This window comes from Mesoplodon bidens (assembly GCF_964165515.1).
Source record: "Mesoplodon bidens genome assembly, chromosome: 1".
Lineage (NCBI taxonomy): Eukaryota > Metazoa > Chordata > Mammalia > Artiodactyla > Ziphiidae > Mesoplodon > Mesoplodon bidens.
The window spans coordinates 172,774,663-172,800,089 of record NC_138176.1 but is presented as its reverse complement, the minus strand read 5'-3'; the positions used below and the strand labels follow the sequence as shown (position 1 = coordinate 172,800,089).

The 25,427-nt window shown below is 38.8% G+C and overlaps 2 protein-coding genes across 5 annotated transcripts in view; both read left to right on the top strand.

Moving 5' to 3' along the window:
* The window catches only part of STOX1 (storkhead box 1), a 51,903-nt gene extending 45,161 nt beyond the window's left edge, over positions 1 to 6,742 (top strand). The window contains exons 3-4 of the mRNA XM_081227685.1: positions 737 to 3,095; positions 6,118 to 6,742. Coding sequence (XP_081083811.1) covers positions 737 to 3,095; positions 6,118 to 6,265 — 2,507 coding nt within the window. The 3' untranslated portion in view covers positions 6,266 to 6,742. The remainder of the gene's footprint in view (positions 1 to 736; positions 3,096 to 6,117) is intronic.
* Positions 6,743 to 12,906: 6,164 nt separating this feature from the next.
* The window catches only part of DDX50 (DExD-box helicase 50), a 29,306-nt gene continuing 16,785 nt past the window's right edge, over positions 12,907 to 25,427 (top strand). For 2 of the 4 annotated variants that reach the window (XM_081227703.1, XM_081227704.1), the window contains exons 1-9: positions 12,907 to 13,007; positions 13,111 to 13,479; positions 16,489 to 16,542; positions 16,918 to 17,214; positions 19,793 to 19,868; positions 20,518 to 20,696; positions 23,052 to 23,169; positions 23,275 to 23,460; positions 23,951 to 24,096. In XM_081227703.1, coding sequence (XP_081083829.1) covers positions 13,390 to 13,479; positions 16,489 to 16,542; positions 16,918 to 17,214; positions 19,793 to 19,868; positions 20,518 to 20,696; positions 23,052 to 23,169; positions 23,275 to 23,460; positions 23,951 to 24,096 — 1,146 coding nt within the window. In that variant the 5' untranslated portion in view covers positions 12,907 to 13,007; positions 13,111 to 13,389. The remainder of the gene's footprint in view (positions 13,008 to 13,110; positions 13,480 to 16,488; positions 16,543 to 16,917; positions 17,215 to 19,792; positions 19,869 to 20,517; positions 20,697 to 23,051; positions 23,170 to 23,274; positions 23,461 to 23,950; positions 24,097 to 25,427) is intronic. The other 2 variants (XM_081227701.1, XM_081227702.1) reach the window with 2 other exon arrangements.

The following is a 25,427-nucleotide window of genomic DNA, read 5'->3' as shown; positions in this document are numbered from 1 at the left end:
TCTATCTCATTCTTTTCATAGCTGCATGATATCCCAGTGCATGAATGTAGAAGAGTATTTTTAATTTTTCCCATTATAAGATATGCTTATTGTAGAAAAATCCAGAAAATATAGAAGAGTAATCACTTATAGTACTACTACTCAAAGGAAACCAATATTAACATATTGATGTATTTTGTGTTACACATTTTTAACATTGTTTTCATAATATGAATATAATTTTGAACCCTGCTATTCAGAAAGGGAATTTCTTTTTAAAATTGTTACCTTCTCTGTTTGAAAAACCATCATAATCCAGATGTTAGGTAGTTTGCCCTCACCCAAGCACAGACTGATTTTCATTTTCTCTTTAGATTCTTACTGAGGTTTAAGCTATGAGACTGTGGTTTTCAAAAACTTCCATGTTTGCTTTCAAGAAGGCTTTCCTTAGTCAAAATTTAAATTTATAATGAGGTTGTATAACTTGGTGTTTGTGTTTGAGTGAACAGATTTTTTTCTTTGCTTAACCGGTAACCTAGCCATATGTCTTTGTGTAGATGAAATTATATTCCTATTATTCAATTGAATTATGATTATTGTTAATGCTTCTTTGACATTTTAATTATATATATTAATTGTGTTACAATTAGCTCTGGGTTCATCAAGCAAATGTGTGGTCATTTCTGAGTTACTGATTTCACTCATTAAAATGTTTCTTATTCAGAACGTATCAGTGTAAAGTGCTTATTTGTTTTAGGCATTGCAATTCCATCTCAAGATATTCTCTATACCACTCTGGGAACTCTCATTAAAGAAAGGAAGATTTATCACACTGGAGAAGGATACTTCATAGTTACTCCTCAGACTTACTTCATTACAAATACAACCCCCCAAGAAAATAAGAGAGTCCTATCAGATGAAAGTCCCCGGATGCCAACTTCCATTACATACCTGGTGAACAGGGAAAGCTGTGCAGACTTAGCCAAAGAAAATGCAGCCCCCATATCCCATTGTCATTCTTGCCAGTGTTTCCATGATGTGTGCACTCAGTATATACAGGAACCACCAACTGCTGCAGAAGTGACTAGAAAATGCCGGAAAGGTCTTGGGGAATCCAAACCTTTGGTACAGAATCGAACAGTTTCAGTGTCTGAAGAGAATCACGTCTGTGAGAGCGCCAAACCTTTACCATTCACAAAAGACAGAGAAAAAGCCAAGAAATTTGGCTTTAGCCTCTTCTGGCGCAGTATATCCAGAAAGGAGAAGTCCAGAACAGAGCACAGCAGTTTCTCTGCCCAGTTCCCACCAGAAGAATGGCCCGTCCGAGATGAAGATAACTTGGACAATATCCCTCGAGACATTGAACATGAGATAATCAAACGAATTAATCCCATTTTGACTGTTGACAACTTGATCAAACATACTGTCATAATGCAAAAATACGAAGAACAGAAAAAATATAATAGCCAGGGCACTTCCACTTATACGCTGACACTCAGGCATAAGTATCCTTCAAAAGTGGGAGTTAAGAAAAGTCAGGGCCGGTCTGTAAAGCCTCGAAGGCGGGGCCATTCACATAGAGATAGAGACAAAGCCAGGAGTCAGGGAAGTGGGCCTCAGCCAGGAAGCATTAGGCTGGAGAAACACCCCAAGCTCCCTGCTACACAGCCCACGCCCGGAATTAAAAGCCCAAATGAAGTAGAACTTCAGAAACCACTTGGTGAGAATCCATCAGTGCTAGGTTCCCATTTGATTTACAAAAAGCGAATCAGTAATCCTTTCCAGGGTTTCTCTAACCGAAGGAGCCCAATAACCAAAGAGCACAACATCCAGAAGATCAGTGAGCTGAAACCCAGTCAGACTGGAACAAAGGGAAAGCCTTTCCAAAGGGCAAGGTCTTGGGATTCCTCAAGAATCTTTGAGAGTGAAGCCAAACAGTCATACAGTGAACAATGTAATGATAAACTGAGAGCAGAATCCATTTATGTGAATCACTCTACTGTCAAACCTATCAGTGATGACTTTAGAGATAACCTCTTCGATTACTCTCAATGTGGTGTTTTACAAAATGATAGTAAATGCTGTTCCTTCAGGGAAAGCACGTTGAGATGTGATGTGTATGGTGGAGAAAATGAGGCAATCCCTGAAGTCTCGAGGAAAAGTTACTCTCATTTTGACACATTAGAAGAGACAAAAGAAACACAGCATGTCCTGCCATCACGAGGTTCCTCTTCTTTAGACCAAGCATCCTCTGCTTGTAGATTAGTTGATGAAACAATACACCAGTTCCAAAATCTTGGTCTTTTGGATTACCCAGTTGGTGCAAACCATTTGAGACAACCTGAGAGACAAGACAGAGACTCAGAGGAAACTCTGATGAGAAAGGCGTTTATCCAGGAAGGAGAGACTGTGAGTCTAGAAAATGAAGGACTTTCTGATGATGACCAGGCCTTGTATCAGAATGAAGCAGATGATGAGGATGGGGCCTGCAGTTCATTGTATCTAGATGAGGATGACTTTTCTGAGAATGAGGACTTAATTCAAATGCTGCCTGGCCACATTCAATTTTCCTTTCCAGGGGGAAACAAGTGGAATCATTTAGGAAAACGAAAGGTGACTGAAAGGTCTCTGACTGAGTACAGTAGCAACATACAGAGGTTTGAGCCTCTGGTGCTTAAAGGAAATGAACATTACAAGCCCACTGGGTTGCTTACTAATCCTGGTGAAGGCCAAAAACCTAATCTCTCTGCTGAAAACTGTGTCCTCAATTTAGGGATCCAGTCTGGTTTTGACTATGAAAAGGAACCCAGTGTAGCTAAATGTGTACAGGCCTCAGCACCTGCTGATGGAAGTATATTTGATTACTACAGCACAAGGAAAGGTGCTTTGGAGGCTGAAACCCTACAAGACCCTGTTGGTGACACAGGAAAGAAACCAGCCACCTGGAGTCAGAGTGCTCAGAATCAGGAAATGAGAAAACAGTTCACACACAAGTTAGAACTGTTCAACACTTCGCATATGCCAGTGTTGGCTCAGGACGTCCAACCTGAACATGGTCACTTGGAAGGAACAGAAAATCAGAGCATGGCAGGAGATAGTGGAATAGATTCTCCACGGTAAGTGCACATAAAAGTGATTGGCCACTATCCCACAGGAATTACTAAAATCAAGGGCATACTGAGTTACCTTGTGGGAGACTCCTGAATAAATTTTTTATAATGATACAAGTCTACCAGCCTTTACTGAATAAATTGTACGAAGTTACAATGAAATCTCTTGTATAATAGGATAGAGTTCATTTTTAATGTGAACCAAGATTTGACTGTTCCCCTACTACTAAATCTTGAATTATTTCTAAAAATAAGAAGGGACTACCATAAACCAAGCACTTCCTGAACTGAAGGTTGGAATGTTTTCACTTATATTCCTGGTTCTACACAGGTTGAGATAGAGATGTGGCTACTTTCTACTAATATTTTCCATGCCAGTTTGTTTAAATAACACTGTTCAGAATATAAAAGTAATTTGGTCATAATAGAACATTTAAGAAGTACTGAAAAGTAGTTTTTTGTTTGTTTGTTTGTTTTTTTTGTTGTTGTTGTTGTTGTTTTTGCGGTACATGGGCCTCTCACTGTTGTGGCCTCTCCCGTTGCGGAGCACAGGCTCCGGACGCACAGGCTCAGCGGCCATGGCTCACGGGCCCAACCTCTCCGCAGCATGTGGGATCTTCCCGGACCGGGGCACAAACCCATGTCCCCTGCATCGGCAGGCAGACTCTCAACCACTGCGCCACCAGGGAAGCCCCTGAAAAGTAGTTTTTAAAAAACATCTATAATCACCCTACCATCTAGATATTTTTAAAAATCCTTTTATATTTGGTGTATTTATAATACTTTGGTCTGAACATATTGAATCTATATATTTTGTCTGTTGAGCTCATACTGTAGTTGCTATTTTGCATGTTGCTTTTTTCAATAGAATATAATGAACATTCCCCCATGTTATTAAATAGTTTTCTAAAAAGTCAGCTTAAAATTTGGCATGTATCTTCATTAGTTTTTATATTATATAAAATTATTGTATACCTCTTTTTTAAACAGTAATATAGAAATGTAAAAAGTAAAACCGGTAGTCTCCATTCCCTAGCCTTTTCCATTCCTATTCCGTAGAGGTGACCTAAATATTGTTAACAGTTTGGCATATATTCTTTCAGACTTTTTCCCTTGCGTTTATAAATATAATTATTTTCTAACAACAGAGCATACAGAGCTGTGGCTTTCTTTTTCACCTAACTTATCATGGATATCCTGCAATCAGTACATATATATCCTGCTTTTTGGGGGGGCACTGCGCTGTGCAGCTTGCAGGATCTTTGTTCCCTGACCGGGGATTGAACCTGGGTCCTCAGCAGTGAAAGCTCAAGAGTCTTAACCACTGGACCACCAGGGAATTCCCTCCAGCTCATTTTTCTTTCTTTTTTTTTTTTTTTTTGCTGTGCCACGCAGCATGCATGTGGGATCTTAGTTCCCTGACCAGGATCGAACCCGTGCCCCTGCAGTGGAAGCGTGGAGTCTCAACCACTGGACCTCCAGAGAAGTCCCTCATTTTTTAAAATGGCTGCTTAGTATTCCATTATGTGGACCCTGTTATTTACATAACCATTATTTTCCTTCCTTTGACATTTAGATTATTCCCAGTTTTTTTGCTATAATAAATCAATCTGCAGTGAATTGTTATTACTAAATGTTTGTGGACATTCCTAATTATTTATAACTTAGGCTAAATTCCTGGGAGTCTGCATTTTTTTAAACACATCTACTTTATTGGGGAACAAGATTTTTTTGCCTGAAACAATAGTTTAATTCATATTAAGTCATTGAAGTATCAAAACATGTTGTCTTTGAGGTAAACAACAGTGTAAACCAATAAGCCATGGGTTCCCTTTTTTCCTCTCTGGCAAAAACAAAAATAAAACCAAAAACAAACCCAAAACAGATAAGAGAAATTGGCATGAATTGAGAATTTAAATTTGAGAAAATTATTTATTTATTTATTTGTTTGTTTGTTTGTTTGCGGTAAGCGGGCCTCTCACTGTTGTGGCCTCTCCCGTTGCGGAGCACAGGCTCTGGACACGCAGGCTCAGCGGCTCCGCGGCATGTGGGATCTTCCCGGACCGGGGCACGAACCTGTGTCCCCTGCATCAGCAGGCAGACTCTCAACCAGTGCGCCACCAGGGAAGCCCCGAGAAATTTAATTTTTAAGAATTGCTTATAATATGGTTTTCTTGAAAGATTTATAACTATAGTCATTAAAGACATTTATAGGAAAAGGGAGGGGAGATAACATTTGGACATCAACTATGTGCCATAATTGGATTTGGATTAGGGAGACAGAGATGAACAAGATGTTGTTGCTACCTATAGGAAGCTTACAATTTAGCTTAGTTTAGTTGAAGAGACCAACAAACAATAAACAAATTGAACTCAACAACAAAGCATAAACTCTTAATTCCACATCTCTTTGGCAGTTATGAAGAGTGATGGGCTGTGTGGGAAAGATTTATGGCGGACACATTTTTGAGACATCTCTTGATGTAATGGACAGGTGAGGGAGAGGAGGCAAGGTGGGAGAAGGGGAATGTCAAAAACAAAATGCCCAACCAGTAATGTGAGTTGGCTGAAGCAAGGCAGATGTGTTGGATAAGGGACTAACATCGCTTACAGCTCCTAGGAAAGGAGCGCTGGTTAATATGAAAAATATTATAGTTGGCTTTTCCTTTCCATATGCTTACTCAAAAAAGAAACAAATTATACAAGAAGATATTGGTCATTTTAGTTGTATAGAAGAGTTTTTCATGGAACTTATTGTTTCTGCCTAGAATATACTTGATATTGGATCTGAGAACAGATGTTCAGAGAATATGAACTTCTTAGAAAGCAGCTGTCAAATAATTGAGTTGCTATTGGGAATCCTTTAAAATGTAAAGAGCACTTTAGATTTTAAAGGTTAACTTATTTGATAAGTTGGTTCCTGTTAGTAAATGTACTGCTTCAAAGTAACAAATGAAGGTATTATGCCTTGGTTAGAAATCCAGGCCCTTTTTGAAGGCAATAATTCTGTTATTTTTAATATCTTTAGGACACAGAGTCTGGCATCTAATAACTCAGTCATTTTGGATGGACTAAAAAGAAGACAGAATTTTCTGCAGAATTTTGAAGGCACAAAGAGCAGTCAAACACTCACGTCCAATTCCTTACTACAACTAACTCCAGTCATAAATGTTTAATTCTTTTTTTTTTGATGCGGACCATTTTTAAAGTGTTTTATTGAATTTGTTACAACAGTGCTTCTGTTGCATGTTTTGGTTTTTTGGCCTTGAGGCATGTGGGATCTTAGCTCCCTGAACAGGGATCTAACCCGTGCCCCCTGCATTGTAAGGTGAAGTCTTAACCACTAGACCTCCAGGGAAGTCCCATAAATGTTTAATTCTTATTTTTCTTTTGGAAACTTTTTTTTTGTAAAAATGTACAGCATTAATATAGAATGTTTTAATCAACTGAGTTTGTAAGAATTCTCTAAGGCCAAGCATATATGTTATTAACCTCATTACATATTTTGTTGTAGTTACCGGTTTTTTTCCTTTTTTGACATTGGCTTTTTTGAAGCTTATTTTACTATAAATTTATTGGGAATATATAGATTGTTTACAATAAAAAACATGGAATCATTGGTCTTCTTCCAATTAAATGTAATTTAACTTGAATCATCAGACGGACATTTATAAGTTTCTCAAATACATAGGAAGCTAATTTACTACCCAGTAGTGAATTTTTGTACCCACATCAATACCAAGTTCTTACGGTAAGTGGATCTCACCAGATTTCAACACAGAACCCCAGAAAATAGTGTCTTAGGGTTGCATAGATACATTGTTTGCAACTTAAGTCTTTTATCATCGGAAAAAAATTATATAGATGTGTTGGGTACTTTGCAACAAGAATTCCTTCTATCCAGTCATTGCTGCCAAGGATATCCTTTGTGAACAGCTGGAACATGAACAAATGTCTCCACACTATGATTGACTGACAATATCCAAAATACCCATGGCAGTAGACATATGGCTCAACTGTTTGGTTCCTCCCCACGTTTGAGGCTCTCTCTATAAAATGGCTTTGAGAAGTCAGGATGTTCTCAGATGGTGGAGACAGAAGGGAAGCAGAATGGTTCCAGGACGGCTGTGAGTGAAAGGGAGGTTCTGAATTAGAGATTTAGAGGAAAGATGGAAGATGGCTGATAGACAATTTTTCTACATTTGATCCACTTCTGTTCACGATAAGACCTCTGTAGCCTTGCCAGAATTTTTTCTGGCAGGACTTTTCAGACCAAGTAGTGGAATGGTCAGTTCTCTTGGGTTTGGGGAACATGGAGCAGTCAAAGGTGGTTTCAGCATGTTGGGTAGATGCTAATGCTGATTTCTGGTTGAGGGGATGTTTCTACTAAGAGGTTTCTAAGGATTATCAAAGCCTTAGAGCTCAAGGATGATTGAATAGAGAGAGAGTACCTCTTTCCAGCTCTCACCATCCAGATAACAGTGAAGGCCAGAATGAAGCTCAGCAATGTGGAGAGCTGACTCCAGGCCCTGTGGGAGTACAGAGGAGGGGAGATCAGATGCGCTGCTCTGTTTCATTGTGGTTGCACCACTCACTTCTGACTGTTGGTTTTCAGTGGCTCTGACCAACCTACCGTGGCATTCCAAGATTACCTGTGGTTACAGGGGGCAAAGTACCAAGAAGGGTAATCTGGATAGAAAAGCCTTGTGGGGGAGGCATTGGTTTAGGGGGTCTTACAGCTTGGAATCAGCATCAGTGAGTGGAAGTTAGGAGAAAGAAGTTTCAGCTCAATATGAAGAACTTCCTATTAGACAAAACTATCTGAAGATGAAATAGGCAGCTTTGTAAACAGATGAACTTCCTGCTATTTAGAACATTCAAGCAGAGGCTTGGTGATCCCTTGATGGGTATGTTGCAGAGGTATTTCCAGTACTTTTCTTAAAAGGATGACTGAACTAGATGATTTTGAAGATTCCTTCCAACTGTAAGGTTCTGTGCTTATAAAACTCAGTGAAGGTTATATGTCAAATATATCCAATTAAAAAAAAGAAAAAAAAGATTCACTGAGGAATACAGAACTCACTCAAGATTCCCAAGTTGCTTCCAGTTCTTCATTTCTGCACCTATCCCTACCAGTCCTTGGAAAAATGGGTACCAGCAACTCTTCTATCTTTGATCTTGGACCTGGACAATTTTCTTAATAGAGTAAGGAATCCAAAGTCTTTTGTGACTCTATCCACCTCAAGGGACCAATGAAATCCATCTAATTTTGCCACCAGGTGCATTATGACACTCTCTAAATGTATTAAATGAAGCCTATTATGAAACCAATAAACCTCCCTTCTACAAAACACAACATATGACCACAGGTATTAAAGATGAGTGTGCATGTTATTAAACTGTTGTTTGGGAGATTATTCTCTACAATGGGTGACTTGAATTTTTTCCCACTATTTTTCTGTGTGGAAATTTTACTTATTCTCTTTCCCATTGCAGTCTGTTTGCTAAGAGAAAACTGTTCTCTTGAAACAGCATGGTGGCCTGAGCTTTGGAGTCAGATAAGTTTAAATCCCAATTCCAATCCTTGGTAGCTGTGTGATGGAGAAAGTTACCAAACTTCTCTAATTCATTTTTTCCATCTGTAAAGGATATCTACTTTATAGGATTGTTGTAAGATTTGAGGATAATCTATTGAAAGTGCCCAATGCAGGAGGCACCTAATATTGTTACAAACATATGTGTGTATATTTTTATATATTGATTCACAAAACTTGTCTAACACATGGCCTACTATACAGGTACCCTGTTTTTGCCAGGTTGTCTGGAATTCCTCCATTTAGATAGTCCTTTAGGTTAAGATTATAGAAAAGTATCATTAATCAAAATCCAGATATGCCTGGGGGAGGTATTATGCTTTTGGCTAAGTTTTCAGTTAATACCTCATGCTATAAATAGGATAAAGTATGCAAAGCATGGGCTTATTGTGGCTACTCATAATGTGAGATCATGTTCATCCTCTTTCATCTGGGATCTCGGACCCCTAGGAATCCTCAGAATAGCTGGCTTCTGCGAACTATTTTCAATATTTCAAAAATCCTAACAGAAATTGTACATTCCCTTTGCTTAACTCCTTGCTACTAAAACATGTTTCTTTGCCAATGACTGAAATTACACCTGCTCAGTAATGCAACCCTGTCACATGCTGGTGTGACATTGTTAAGCTTCATTTGTATCTTATTCATATATTAGAAGAATGATCATGAATCAGTTATTATTAAATGCAATTTAGCAGACAGAATGTTTCAAAGTGTCAGAGCCATGAGGAAAAAACAGAAGAAAGAGCCGTAGCAGTGAAAAAATTTGGGATCGGGCTTCCCTGGTGGCGCAGTGGTTGAGAGTCCGCCTGCCGATGCAGGGGACATGGGTTCGTGCCCCGGTCCGGGAGGATCCCACATGCCGCAGAGAGGCTGGGCCCGTGAGCCATGGCCACTGAGCCTGTGCGTCCGGAGCCTGTGCTCTGCAATGGGAGAGGCCGCAACAGTGAGAGGCCTGCGTACCAAAAAAAAAAAAAAAAATTGGGGATCAACTATATTTTGAGAACCCATCCTACAGGCAGCCACCTGAGAAGTCTTTTAAGGAATGGGGAAGACAGACTAGTGCCTAAAGGGAGTGTGGAAGAGAGACATGAGAGTCACGAAACAAGAATAGCGAGGGGATATATCAAAAACAAACTCATGACTATCTTTCTGGCCTCTACAGACCTTTCTCTCACTTGAAATCTTAGACACATGTTCCATTTTTAGCAGTTGAGCAGGTTCTATTTCTTGGGGAATGGTGCCCTCTTCTGGAGTAACTGATGTGACTATTCCCTTCCACCACTTGATTGAAAGCATCTACAAAGTAATTGATTAGAGAAACAGACCTCCTCCCTCCATTTAAAAAGCTTTCCCAAATAATTTGAATTAGGAGCTAGATGCATACATCAGTATATATATGCTAAATATGTTCAAAGCTGTCTCCTCGCCAACACTGTCAAAACCTGGAGTTAAAAGTAGAAATATAAGTACCTCTGTACATCATCTCTGCTGTACTGTTATATCAGGGGATCCCCCCAATTTCCCCGGACTATCAGCAGGGAAGGCATTTTTGCCCCCCCACTTTACTAACAAAAAAACAGGTTTTTGAGTTTAGTTGGCCAAGGTCATGTGGCTAGCAATGGCAGAAACATCGTTCCTGGTCCCTCTTTCATTTTCTTCTTACTTCTTAGTACTCTCCTCACTCTCTGCCTCCAGTACCTCTTGATAGATTTATAGCTGACCCTTAAACTATTTCCATCTCATAACATTTAAAAATGATAGTTCATTTTCTCTTGTCACATAAGATTGACATGCAGAGGCAAAATAATGGTTCTTTTTACCTTCTACTCTCTATGGAATAAAAACTAAAATCTAGCCCTCTAGGTTTGAGAATGACCAGAGAGAGGCAAGTTTATAAAAAGTCATCTTGTTTTTATAGAGTTTAATGAGCCAAAGTGAAAGGCAAGGGAAATCTTTATAGAATGTTGCAACAGACCATCAGATGAGGCACCCCAGCTGTCAAATTTTGAGAAAGAAATTATATCAGTGGCTCTGGCAAGATATTTGAAAAACAAAGATGTTCTAATAAGATTACATTTTGAGTTACTTGTACATTTTAATTATTCATGCTACCCCTTCAGGTTCCCCCCATAAATTTTTTAAAAATAAATTTATTTATTTTTATTATTTTTGTCTGTGTTGGGTCTTCGTTGCTGTGCATGGGCTTTCTCTAGTTGCAGCAAGCAGGGGCTACTCTTAGTTGCGGTGCACAGGCTTCTCATTGTGGAGCACGGCCTTTAGGCACACGGGCTTCAGTAGTTGTGGCTCACGGGCTCTAGAGTGCAGGCTCAGTAGTTGTGGCGCATGGGCTTAGTTGCTCCGAGGCATGTGGGGTCTTCCCGGACCAGGGCTCAAACCCGTGTCCCCTGCATTGGCAGGTGGATTCTTAACCACTGTGCCACCAGGGATGCCCCTCCCCAATCAATTTCATCATCAGTATAAATCTCTTGAGACTTATAGGGACCAAATATGAAAAAAAGAATTATTCCCTCACCCCCATTCCCAAGTTTTCTAGTTAATGCCCACTGAGAACACATATGTAGTGGTACCCCAATTTTTTCAGCTAAGCCACAGTTTGGTCAAGTTACTTATGACTAGGTTTAATTTACACACAGTTGCCCTTTCCACCTGACATAGACAGCAGCCAGAGTTTTGTTTACATGAGTTTGGTGCTGAGAAAGGTAGTGTTTGTAGAGTGTCCCAAATCACAAAAGGTCATTTAAAAACACTAGTATACTTACTAGTCTCTTGCCTACAGCGTCTCCAACAGTCTAGTCTTTTCCTTTTTCAGACTTGCTGTATGACCTCCGACATAAAAATGAATGCCAAAAATAGTCTTGAGGAGCTAAAACTTCATCTGTGTTTGATTTTCAACCACAATATACTCACATCTATTCCCATTATTATCCCAATTTTATACCTGTGACATTCTTAGCCACACCCACTCCTGCTTCCATGCACATCATACCCTGTTGTAGGGCTACAAAGACTTCACAGTGGTAGAATTGGGAGTGGGTGTGAGTGAGTGGGACAAAAAGGTTTTAGAGAAGACCAATCTAGAGATGCATAGCTATTCCCATAATCTAGGGAGAGAGATGCATTTTTTCACCATCAACACCTGAACACTCCATTTGTTCACAGTATTGAATCCATAAGGTAACGTTTAGATAAACATATAGCCCCTGACTTCAGGCCAATCCACACTTAATGCAGGAGGCCTGTAGCAATCACAGATTTATCATTTGTGGTTTCACCTATTCAGGACCAATCCCCAAACTCCAGGACTTGTAGCAATCTGAAATTTTGCTAAGACATAAGTTTGATGCTCAGGTTATAAGGCTGGTGTGCTAGACATTGTCAAGTGGTTTGTGAAGTGCCCCTGCTTCTACATCGCAATTTGGTTTCTTGTTCTCAAGAGTAGGTTGAAGAGATCATGAAGAGTTAAAAGGAAATGTCTCTGAAATGAAAGCCAATCAGCTAGCACCATTGATGTAAGAAAAGAAAGGTACATTCTCAGGAGTTAGTCCTTTGTATTATCAAAAGGTTTCCAGCTTTGTTCAAGGCTGTAATTCAGGGCCAGTTAATCCCCATAACTAATATCCTTTTATCCACTGCAAATACATAATCTGTCAAAGACATTTAGGCTTGTTTTTTCTCTAGGTTTCTCCAGGTTTTCCTAACATTATTCATTCTATGTTTCATAGGAACATCTTCCCCCCGAACACTTTGGTAAGCTCAAAGCTTTAAGGTTGGTGTGGCAGAGGAAGCATTGATCTCGGATTCAGGAGTTGCGCCTTCTAGTCCTGACTGTGTGCCACGAACTGTGTGGCTTCAGACAAGTAAATCCCTCTTTTAGGGGGTTAGTTTCCTCTAATGTCAAATGGGGAGGGTGGGAAGGCCCTAAACTAAACTAAGGACCAACTTCATGACTAAAACCTAAGACTTGAGGGAAGGCTGTCCAGGCCTAGTCTTCACCTCAAGCCCATCTAGCCCACTCCAGACCCCAAAACGCCCCTTCCCACCAACTCAGGGCCGCTGGCCTTGGGCGAAGCCGTTCGACGTTAACGCCTCACCCCGCAACGGGCGGGGCCGAGGCCCGCAGCTTCCGGCGTCGAAAGGCGACGCGGCGCTTGGCGCTCCCATCGCCCCGCCCCCCACCGCCCCCCACAACGGGCAGGTTCTCCTGCCGGCCCGCCGGGCGCGCGGCCGCTGTCCGCCGCCGTTGAGGGGCTTCCTAGCCCCAGCAGTGAATGCTGGGAAGCCCCGAGGCATCTCCGCTGTGGTAAAGAGAAGTGTTCGGAGTGGGGGAGGGGGAGAGGGAGAGCGAGAGGGAGAAAAAAAATCCGAACATTTTATGCTAATCAGTTCGCGCTTCCTTTATGTAGATTTGTCAGGGTTTTACTCTAGAAGCCAATCATTTCAGAAGAAGGGTGAGCCAATCGAGACCCCTCGCATTCATTGGATGGGAGACTGAGTCGCAAGGAGAGAGTTTAAACGGAGAGTATCCGGGATTATTTTACCCCGCCGTGCGGTGCGTGTCCCGGAAGTGACGCACGGCCCTGGCCGGGAGGCTGCCCTGTCCCCGTTTCCTTTCACCCTGTCGTTACCCGTTGGTGGTTGTGGCCGCCGTGCCCAGAGGGAGGCGGCGGCAGCGGTGGCGGCGAATGATGCCTGGGAAACTCCTCTGGGGGGACATTATGGAGCTGGAGGCACCTTTGGAGGAGACCGAGAGCCAGAGGAAGGAGAGGCAAAAGGTGCGCTGAGGATGGGCCGCGCCTCCTTTTGGGCTGTGCCGGCTTGGGTGGGGAGGGGAGTCTACCTGATGGCCTGTCACAACCGGGCCGGAGCATCCGAGGGCCTCTCCTCGCGCCTCCCTCGTCCCTGGGAGGTCGCTCCGGGACCATTACTATCTCCACACCCCTAACCTGGAGAAGGGCAGCACTGGGCTTGGGCCCGGCCCCCCGTGGTCCCCGTCCTTCCTGTCGGCGCCTACGAGATGGGCAGACTCAAGTTCTCATCGCGGAATCTGTTCTTTCTGTCCTCTTCTTAAGCAGCGAGGCCTGATATTTGGTTCTCGTTGGCCGTCTTAGAAGATGATTAAGAAAAACGATCGCCTTGAATATGTGTAACTTCTCCGTCATTCTGTCCTGTATTCGAGAATCTTGGGGAAAGCGATCTTAGATTTACAAACCTCGATAACGGGTCAGTAGAGGATTGAGGAAAAGTGTCACAGCCAAAATTGCCAGGATTTGGCTGTGATGGAGATCGCGTGGGTTGTATTAGTAATAGCCTTTTATGTTAGTGTTTTCATTCAATTCACAAATGTTTATGGAGCCTAATTTATGCCAGACTCTTTGCTGGGCACCAGGAAGGTCCTTGCCCTCAAGGAACCTGTTAGAAGAGTTGTAGAGACTTCCTGCCCCATCCCTCAAAAGAAGAAATAGACCTAGAGAAAAGAAAACAGAGCTTGGAGGGTAAGGAAGCAGTGTTTGAAGGCTGACATTTGACAGAAGAATGAAAATATTCTCTGTTGTCCCAGAGAGCAGAACCTACTCTTCTGACCTTATCACCAAGGTAAACTTGCTATTCCAGCCAAGCAGTTATTATTTTTTATTGTGGTAAAATACACATACTATAAAATTTACCATTTTAAAGTATACATTTTTGTAGCATTAAGTACACTCACATTGGTCTGCAGACATCATATTCATTCATCCCCAGAACTTTTCATTCTCCCAGACTGAAGCTCTGTGCCCATTAAACACCAACTCCTCGGTTGCCCTCTCTCCCCAGCCCCTGGCAACTACCATTCTCCTTTCTGTCTCTATGAATTTGACTGCTGTAGATAACTCATGTAAGTGGAATCACCAAGCAGTTATTTTTAATTTTTGCTCCTTCTAAAATACTTGTCCCTCCTTCTGCATCCATATTCTATCCATCTGTGAAGGTTTAGTTTATGTCTTTTATAACCACTCCAGTGTACACATAAAGTAATCTCATTCCCCCTTGAAGTCTTGTTCGAGTGCTATCTTTATCATTTGATTGGCATTTATTATGCCCTTCCTTGTAAAGTTAGCTCATTCTTCCTGAGTATATCTTTCCCAAGTATTTCCCACAGATCCTTGAGGGAAATGACCATATCTTTGTCCATGCTTGCATTTCACTATATCCTTGTGAATTAGTGGCTTTCACGTTGTAGTTTCTCCAGAGGTACTTGTTGATTTTCCTTTAATTATGAAAGATAACTAAAGATTTGGAAACAGATTGTAGTACCAGCTAATAGAAATAGAGCATTCAAATAGTGGTCTGGCATCCAGATGGAGGTAACTGGTTTTGGATGTGATAAGATATGGAGCTGGGCTTTAGGTTCTCAGAACTGGAGTGCAAGTTAGGAAGGAAGCCTGGAAGTGTATGTTGAAGCCATGAAAATGGTATGAAAGTGTACATAGAGAACAGAGACTTAAGGAGCATCCACAGAAGGAGAAGCGAGAGGAGACATTGAAGAAGACAGAGGTAACAGGGTAAGGAGGGAATATAGTGTGTTGTGGAAGCCAAGAAGATGGAGAGTGTCGAGCACTGTGGATCTGATGTGGAACAATGTGTTTCATCACCTTGGGTTATTGCTGGGCTTGAACCTAGAGGTCTCATTTTACCTTGCTTCATCTCCCTGAAGTGCAGGGCCAGGAGCAATTCAAGCCCTGAGGCTTGCTCTATAAATAACCTTGTTTTTCTATAGAAGAATCTATTGGTTTGGGGAGATGTGGGATAGTTCAGTTAACTAAAGATCAAATGATGTAACATATAACTGTATAACTTATATTAATGTAAAACTCTAATGTTTACAAAGCATTTTCAAGTATGTTATTCAGTTTTCATAGCAACTCTTATTTCATGGATGAGAAAATTGTATGTGAAAGTATTCTGTAGAAACTGTGTAAATCATGGTGAAAATTTTGGTGCTGGTCGTTTTTACCAAGACTAGTCACTACCATCTAATTTATTTTGAACATTTCCATCTAATTTATTTTGAACATCTGACCAAGTAATTTTGAAGTGCTAAATTTCCAAATCATTTCTTGCTGTCTGCAAATATTAAAACAAAAGTTGGCATTTCAAAACTAAAGTTGCAGAAAGCCACCCTCTCCCCCCTTTTTAAAGTTCTATTAACTAAATTTTTAAAACTTTAAAAAATTTTCTGGGATTACTAATATAGTTATCCTTCCATAGGAGTATAACAATTGGGCTTTTCTTTAACCTTTTTATCAAAGTTCAGGGAGGAAGCATGATGTGAAAAGAGCATGGGTTTTCAAGTCAAACAGAGCTTGATTTCTAGCACTTTCACTTGCAAGAAATCCCATATGTAGGTCTTTGGCAAGTTACTTATCTCTAAGAACTTGTTTCCTCATCTGTAAAATGGCAAAGGTGATACAGGTTTGGTATCCCTTATCCAGAATACTTGGGGCTAGATATGTTGTCGAATTCAAAATTCTGGGGTTTTTAATAGGGTAACACCCTAGTAGGGTTTGGGGCCCCGAACCTATAATCAAAACACCTTAATGTTAAATGTGAATATTCATACTAAGTGGAATAAATAAAGATTACAGATAGTCTCACATTAGTTGAAGTCAAATTTTGCCACGAAATGAGTTCAGGTCAGGTAAGGTTTTGTCTCCAAATAAGTTACAAAAAAACTTTAGGTTTTCAGAGCTTTGTGGATATCGGAATTTCGGATAAGGGATTATGGACCTGTACTTCCCTTATAGGGTTGTTATGAAGATTTAAACAAGATAAGCCGAAAACATATTACACAATGCTGGGTAGGTACTCAGTAAAATATTAATTTTTTTCTTGGAGATAGAAGTTTTTGCTTGTTTTTTAATTTATAAATCTTGAGTTCTCATTCTTTTACTGAAAAGAAGCTATTTCAGTTTCCCTTAAATGTTATAATGAGATTAGAGAGGGACTAGAGGCCAGGTCTTAAGAGTGCAAGATTTGGGATGAGAAAGAAAGCAATAGGTAAAGCTTAGTCTTGGCATTAGCAACCAGTTTGGATTTCTACCAGGTACCTTTTCAAGATTACCGTAGATTGAGCTTTGCTGGTTGGGGGAGTCATACTCTATAACTTCTCTTGAGTCTTAAAAGCAAAGCAAACCTTGTGACCCTCTTGTCACTGCTTCTTTGTTTTTCCACAGAGTGATAGAAGGAAGTCAAGGCACCATTATGACTCAGATGAGAAATCAGAAACAAGAGAAAATGGTGTTGCAGATGACCTGGATGCTCCTAAACCCAAAAAAGCTAAAATGAAAGAGAAACTAAATGGTGACCCTGAGGAAGGATGTAATAGACTTTCAGATGAATTTTCTAAATCTCGTAAGTCAAGAAGAAAAGATCTGTCAAATGGAGATATTGATGAATATGAAAAAAAATCAAAGCGAGTGTCATCCTTAGATAGTTCTACTCATAAATCAAGTGATAATAAACTAGAAGAGGTATGGATACTTTTTGTTTTGCATTTGACATTATCCTTGAAATACAGGATAATTTGATTCTTTTAGACTAATTAGAATTGATTCTGCAATATTTCCTGCTTAGTGTCCAATACTCTCAGTTGGACTGGGGAGTCTATACAGCTGAAACCTGAGCCTTTTCCCCTTTGTCTCTTGTTTCTTTCATTATATTGCCTTTTTCTTGGTGAAGAGATTGGTGCAGGGGGGACTTGGTCAAGTTTAAACCTTTCGTGTACATTTGGGTTCCTAAATAGATTTTCCAGATTGCTTATTGATGGTCACCTACTTGCATTTCTTACGGTTATTTCAGTCCTCATCATTACTCATGAATTAAGTTCTGACCTTCTGAAACGGGGTACATAAGGGCCTCTTGACTTTGTATATTTTGCCTTCTGTTTCTTGTACTTCTGTAACAATAGCAACTTACAATGATTTTTAGGTCTTACTGTAACTCAGTCTTAAAGCTGTTTGCTTTTTTAAAACAGAAATGAAACATATAAAAATGATCTGAAGAAATTTGTTCTCCTGGGTATTAATTTTTTGGGAGGTATAGAAAACATGCTTAGTATAGAATCTTCATTCCTGGACTCATTACTTTTGCCAGTATCTGTTAGAGTAGGTATATTCTTGCACAGAATTTACTCAGTGTGTTCTTGCACTTTTCCTCTAGCAGAGTTCATAGGTTTATCTGGGCATTACAAATTGTCATTAAATTACTCAACTCTTAAGCAAAAAACAACTTTGATATCCTTAATAACTCATGGTATTTAATAATCTTTACATTTAACAAATCTGATAGTTGCTGTTAATTTAAATACATTTGAGCTTAATTTAATGTGTAATCTTTGGGGAGCTTTGAGAAAAAATGGTGAATTCTTGCTTTACAATATGGTGTTATTTTACTTGTGAGTTTGCTATTTGTCAGGAAGCGTATATGTTAGAGAGTTGTTCTAAATAAGGCCCTACAGATCTGTATTGCTGAGCAGCAGAGTGTACTTCTTGCTCTGTTGGGATTTTGCCTGCTATAGTGCTCTGTATTGTAATAAGCTTAACTGTTTATTATTTTGTTTAGATTATGTTAGGATTCAGGAGTTCTACTTCTAGGAATTTATCCTCCTAAGGATATTATCACGAGGTGTGCAGAGGTGTATGAATCAGTATCTTATCACAGTGATGTTGGTAGTAGCGAAAAATTTAAACATCCTAAATGTCTGATAGTAGGCAATTGGTTTGATAAAATATGCTGTAGCTATGTAATAGAATGCATTGGTCTTAAAGGGCATAGATATGTTAGAAAGGTATTCAGTCTATCTTATTAAATGAAAAAAAATGATTACAAAATAGTATATACATGATTTTATTTCATTTAAAAATGTATATGTGCATAGAGGAGTGTGTGTTTCAAATGTGTCTTTAGCTGATTGGATTGTAGATAATTTTACAATTTATTTTAATATGTGGTTTCTAAAATTTCTGCAATGAAAATGTGTACTTTTCTAATAAAATTTTTTTCTTTTAATCTTAAAAAGATAACATTGAGGTTTGCTTAAATGGATTAAATTTGAATTTGATGTTATGTCTTTTATCTGGTTCTTAGTTTGAAACTTGTTATGGTGTGTGGTTTTGGAACTACCTTCTTTAAACAACCAGTAATAAAGTTTTTAAGTAGATATATTGTCTTTGTTCTATATATGAATTGACTAGTACACAAAGTTTTCAATAGATGGTAAATGACAATGTCATGCTAACCTCTATATATGTTTGAGAAATTTTCAAGCTTACAGGAACTTTTCCTTGTATTAGTGACCTAAAAAATGCTTTTTAGATTCATAGAACAACTTATTTAACTTTTAGTTTTAGAAACAATTTACTTTCCTCATTGCTTAGCTTCTTTTGGGGCGGGTTTATAGGCTTGTGTTAATCTTAATAATTAATATTATCTATATCTGTGAATATGATTTAGATTATTGAATACCTCTTTCGTAATACCTTCAGTCAAGTGGAATTATATATATATTTATATATATATATATATATATATATATATATTTTTTTTTATTGCGGTATGCGGGCCTCTCACTGTTGTGGCCTCTCCCGTTGTGGAGCACAGGCTCCGGACGCGCAGGCTCAGCGGCCATGGCTCACAGGCCCAGCCGCTCTGCGGCATGCGGGATCCTCCCGGACCGGGACACGAACCCATGTCCCCTGCATCGGCAGGCGGACTCCCAACCACTGTGCCACCAGGGAAGCCCCTGGAATTATATTTTGATCTATATAGTAAATGTATTTCTAAAGAGTTTTATATGTGAATTAATCATTTTTAAATGTATTATGGGAAAGTGTATTAAGTAAGCTTGTTATTTAAAGAGATCCTTTTGAAATTAAAAGAATTTCCCACTAATTTATCTTGTAAGTTAATCTATACAGTTTTTGCGAATACTAACTAAAGCTGGTTTGTTAGCTCATTTAGTAGAACTAAAAGCAGTAAATGAATGAAAGATTCTAAATACCTGGTCGGATATGAACTATATCAGCGAGGTCTTTGATTTCATTTTGACAGACCCTAACACGTGAACAGAAAGAAGGAGCCTTCTCCAATTTCCCTATTTCTGAAGAGACTATAAAGCTTCTGAAAGGTACAATGAATTTTAATGGATATGCAATTGAAAATCTAAAACTAGATTTTAGAAAACTCTTGTGCCTTTTCTGACCCAAAGGAGAATATACAAAGCATAGAGAAATAGCTTTTTTAATTGCAGTTATTTCTACATCATTTTTTTGGTATTCGGTTCGGTTTTTAACTTTAAAGAATTATATGTATTTGTCAAAAGTTCAGGCCAATTTTTTTTTAAATAAATTTATTTATTTTTGGCTGTGTTGGGTCTTCATTGATGCGTGCGGGTGTGCCGGCCTCTCACTGCGGTGGCTTCTCTTGTTGCAGAGCATGGGCTCTAGATGCGTGGGCTTCAGTGGTTGTGGCTTGTGGGCTCTAGAGCGCAGGCTCAGTAGTTGTGGTGCACAGGCTTAGTTGCTCTGTGGCATGTGGGATCTTCCCGGACCAGGGCTCGAACCCGTGTCCCCTGCATTGGCAGGCAGATTCTTAACCACTGCGCCCTCAGACCAATTTTTAAATAATTCCTCTTTGGGGTAGGAATAACTGTAAATGTTGTTAGGTGATGTATCTTTAGGCACACATTGATGAATCAGGAATGTTATTTTCAAATAAATGTAGTTTTTCCTATTGCTGGTCTTAAGTAAATATTTCAATGAAATCTCATTTTACAGGTCGAGGGGTAACATATCTCTTTCCTATTCAAGTTAAGACTTTTGGTCCTGTATATGAAGGAAAAGATTTAATTGCTCAAGCGCGGACAGGAACAGGAAAGACATTCTCTTTTGCCATCCCCTTGATTGAAAGACTCCAAAGAAATCAAGAGACAATTAAAAAAAGCCGCTCACCAAAGGTAACCATTATAGGGAGTAAAAGGTTTAAACATTACTCTAATGGAAAGAGAAAGAAAGAGTATATTGGTCTTGGGAATGCCCTGGTGGTCCAGTGGTTAGGACTCGGCGCTTTCACTGCCGTGGCCCGGGTTCAATCTCCAAGCAGAGATTGAATCTGGGAACTAAGATCCTGCAGGCTGCACAGCGTGACCAAAACAAACAAACAAACAAACCACAATATACTGGTCTTAAGTTCAAGTACCCCAAAGATAGAAAAGTTAGTCAGTCCTGGGGCATAAAGTAAAACTTCGGGTCCTAAAGCAAAAATTTGATTTTTAAGATAAATCGCAAGTAAAGCTAAAGTGAGTTATTGCATATGAATGTAATGTGTATGGATCCATAGTTGTCTTTGATAACTGTATATTATGAAGCCAGCATATCTAATTTTAGGAGTATTTACAGTTAGTATATTTAGTGACCTTTTTCTTCTCTTTTTTCAGTTCTGACCTTTGCTTTTAAACAGTGATTTTGCTGAAGTGGTATTTATTTATTTGGTCATTCAGTAAATAATATTTATTTTACTGGTTGACTTTAAGAGTATTATAGAAATGATACTGCTATTCCCTGTGTTGTTGGAGTACTGGAGATCTGTCTTAATTTATCAGTAGTAAAGAACAGAGAGGACCTAGTGAAATTTTAGCCTAAAATTTGACCCTTTTAGAACCTATGTTCACTTTCAGGTTCATAAACGTGAAGAAGAAAAAAATCAGTATTGGGACTTCCCTGGCAGTCCAGTGGTTAAGACTCCACACTTCCACTGCAGCGGGCACGGGTTCCATCCCTGGTTGTGGAACTAAGATCCCGCATGCCGTGCAGCATGGCCAAGAAAAAGAAAGAATCAGTATCAAAATTTGAACAGATATGTGGCTAAAAGTAATTTGTTCTTTGAGACTCCTAAATATTATTACAGTGTGAAAGTAAATTCACATATATGAATATAATTAAATAATAGTGGTCTTGGAGCAGGACAAATCTTTTTTTAGAGAGTTCTGTTTCTTAGGTGAAATTAGGAAGTCTGAAAGTAATAGAAATAGGACACAGTCCCAACACTGCCTTTAAAAAGCTTTTATGCTAGAAGGACATTACTGGAGATTCCAGCTCCACCACTTCTAGCTACTTGATCTTGGGCAAGACTCAACTTCTCTAAGACTCATATTCCTCATTTGTAAAACTGGGAAAATAATGCCACCTCATTGGGTTTTTGTGAGGATCAAATTAAGTAATTTGTGTAAAGCACTTTTGTTGTTTGCAGAATTATAATCAGCATTGTATGTAGAAAGTTTATGGCTACTTTTTGTTAAATCTGTACTTTCTAAATATCAAAAAAAGAAATAGAGGTAAATCAATTTTTGTATAACCTGTTTGAAACATGAGTTTTATTTGCTTAATAAGGGGCTTTGCCCCTTTTTCAGTAAGTCTCTTGGGATCCTGTGTAGAAGAAGCTGCTCTCATTAAATACCAAACAGTTAAGTCCATTCTCTGGTACTAGCTACAAATTCGGTTTCATATTCTACTTAACAAATAAATTGAAATATTTCTTTTTAAAAAATGGCACATATTCGGCATTCATTCACTCATTCAACAAGTATTTTTATTTTATTTTATTTATGTATGTATGTATGTATGTATGTATGTATGTATTTATTTATTTATTTATTTGCGGTACGTGGGCCTCTCACTGCTGTGGCCTCTCCCGCCGCGGAGCACAGGCTCCGGACACGCAGACCCAGCGGCCATGGCTCACGAGCCCAACCGCTCCGTGGCATGTGGGATCCTCTCGGACCGGGGCACGAACCCGTGTTCCCTGCATCGGCAGGCAGACTCTCAACCACTGCGCCACCAGGGAAGCCCTCAACAAATATTTTTTGAGTATCTGTTCTGTGCCAGGCACTGTTTGAAGTTCAGGGAATATATTGAATAGTATGACATAAATAATAAATAGTACGGACATAAATCCCTGTCTTCATGGAGCTTACATTTTAGTGGGTGAAACAGACAATGAGCAAATCAGTAGAATATAAATATTTTATATGGTGTAAGTGCTAAGGAGAAACAGTTAAGCACGGTTGGGAGGATATGAAAAGAGGGTTAGGAACCTCACTGAGAAAGTGACTTCTGAAAGGAGAACTTAAGGAAGTAAGGGAGGATATAATAAACATAAGCTGTTCTTGTTGTTATTTGTGCTCTGTCTTTAAATACTATGACATTAATAATGAGATTCCTAGTTCTAAATGCACCTTAAAAAATAGTCTTCTCAGTTTGAACTTAGAGGTTTACAGAAACTTACCTTTTTGTTTTTTAAACCTTTTGCTCAGGTACTTGTTTTGGCTCCTACAAGGGAACTGGCAAACCAAGTAGCCAAAGACTTCAAAGATATAACTAGGAAACTCAGTGTGGCGTGTTTTTATGGTGGAACATCATATCAAAGCCAAAGTGAGTAAATATGTATGATGGCAGCACAAAGATCTATTTGCTACTCAAATCTAAAATCTACATTTGAATTTTTACATATTATTGATATTTCTTCTCCTCTCACAGTTAATCATATTCGAAATGGTATTGACATCTTGGTTGGGACCCCTGGTCGTATCAAAGATCATCTGCAGAGCGGCCGATTAGATCTTTCTAAACTGCGCCACGTTGTGCTTGATGAAGTGGATCAAATGTTAGATTTAGGTTTTGCTGAACAAGTTGAAGATATTATCCACGAATCCTACAAAACTGGTATATCCTAATTCAAAATAAGCACATTAGCAATTCTTATCTAAAAGCTTATGAATTTTTTATTTTATGACTTTTAATACATTGTCCCCAGTGTTCTAACAAAACTAAAGGTATTTGGTATCTGTTTTCTTCCTGAACAAGAAAGTACAATAGCATACTTTAACCATTTTCTTAGCTTTCTTTGCTTTCTTCCATGTATTATTTTATAGTAAGTAGTTTTACTAACTCATTTTACTGATTTCTTTGCTCATTGTTATTTCTTAAATTCTCATCTTCCTTCTAGGTTCAGTTTTCTTCATATTGATATTTTCCCTCAGTTTTGAAAGTTGAAAGTTTTGATAATTGCAGTAAAGTTTATATGTTCAAAATTCACCCCAAGTTTTGAATTTTTCATTATTTCTTTGAAGTTTGGGGGGATTTTTAAGAGCTGACTACATTGTGGGGTATTAAGAAATTAAGAAAGCATTTGAATTCTTTTTGTTTATTTAAGATTCTGAAGACAATCCTCAGACTTTACTTTTTTCTGCAACTTGCCCACAGTGGGTATACAAAGTTGCAAAAAAATACATGAAATCCAGATATGAACAGGTTGACCTTGTTGGGAAAATGACTCAAAAGGCTGCAACTACTGTGGAAGTAAGTAGCTTTCCAGTGTGATAGATTTTAGCTTTTAGTTGATATTTTGAAATTTGTTGAAGCTAAACTTATGTTTTGAGTACCAGTTCAGGCCAAATATCTCTTTTTTGCCCTTAGTCAATAAGATACCTATGTATTTCTATAGTCTGAGACTCAAGAGCAGAGTAAAATAAATAGGGGGAAGAAAGTTTGTGAACAGGCAAGTCCTAACAGGAGATATACAGGCATCCACAGAGACAGACTTAAAGTATGTAGAATGTGAAAAACGAAGTAATTCATGCCAATTTGCTGGTGTTGGGATAATTTGTTAAAGCTTAGGTGGAAAAAAGTTCCTCATTTCATACCATATACCAAAAATATTCCCAAAGATTTAAAAAAAATTAAGCCATAAAATAATTTACAGCAGATTGTAGGTCAACAGTTATTTGATTTGAGGAAAGGGAAGGCTTTTCTAAACATAAAGACAGAAGAAGGCACCATAAAGGAAAAGGTTTATAATTTTGACTCCATGAAAATTTAAACCTATAGTATTTTTTTTAAAAAAAGAATTAAAGGTAATATTTGCATTATTTTGACAGGTATGTACCGTATATGTCACTTTTACATTTGAAAGATGTACATATATGTGTATGTAAATAAAAATAGTCCAGGTGAACAAGAGTATAATCTATAAATACAATGTAATGATGAAAAAGAATGAATTTGACTGATAAAAGCAGATTATAAAATGATAAGTACCGAATCATACTATTTTAAAAAATACACAAATAATCCTAAATGGATATTTTAGGTATTTATGTACAAAGTTAGGTGGGAAGGATAAACATCAAACTAATAATAATGATTACTTCTGGGAAAGAGAACTTTTATAGTATGGGATGGTCAAAGGAAGCTTTGTATATTTTGTAATGGCTGAAAGTTTTACATTAAGAACATAAAGTGTATCAGTGAAGAAAAGTTTATTAATGGGACTTCCCTGGTAGTCCGGTGGGTAAGACTGTGCACTCCCAACGCAGGGGGCTTGGGTTCGACCCCTGGTCGGGGAACTAGATCCCGCGTGCATGCAGCAGCTAGGAGCCTGCATGCTGCAATGAAGATCCCGCATGCCGCAACTAAGACCTAGTGCAGCCAAAATAAATTAAAAAAAGAAAAGAGAAAAGTTTATTAAGGACACTTTCAAACATGTACAAAAGTTGAATAGTACAAAGGATCTGATGTACCAATCACCAGGCTTTAACACTGATCTTTTCTATACCCCCATACATTCTTTAATCCCTACATTTGAAGCAGTCCAGTCATCATTTCATTTTTGTATAATTATATATATTTTT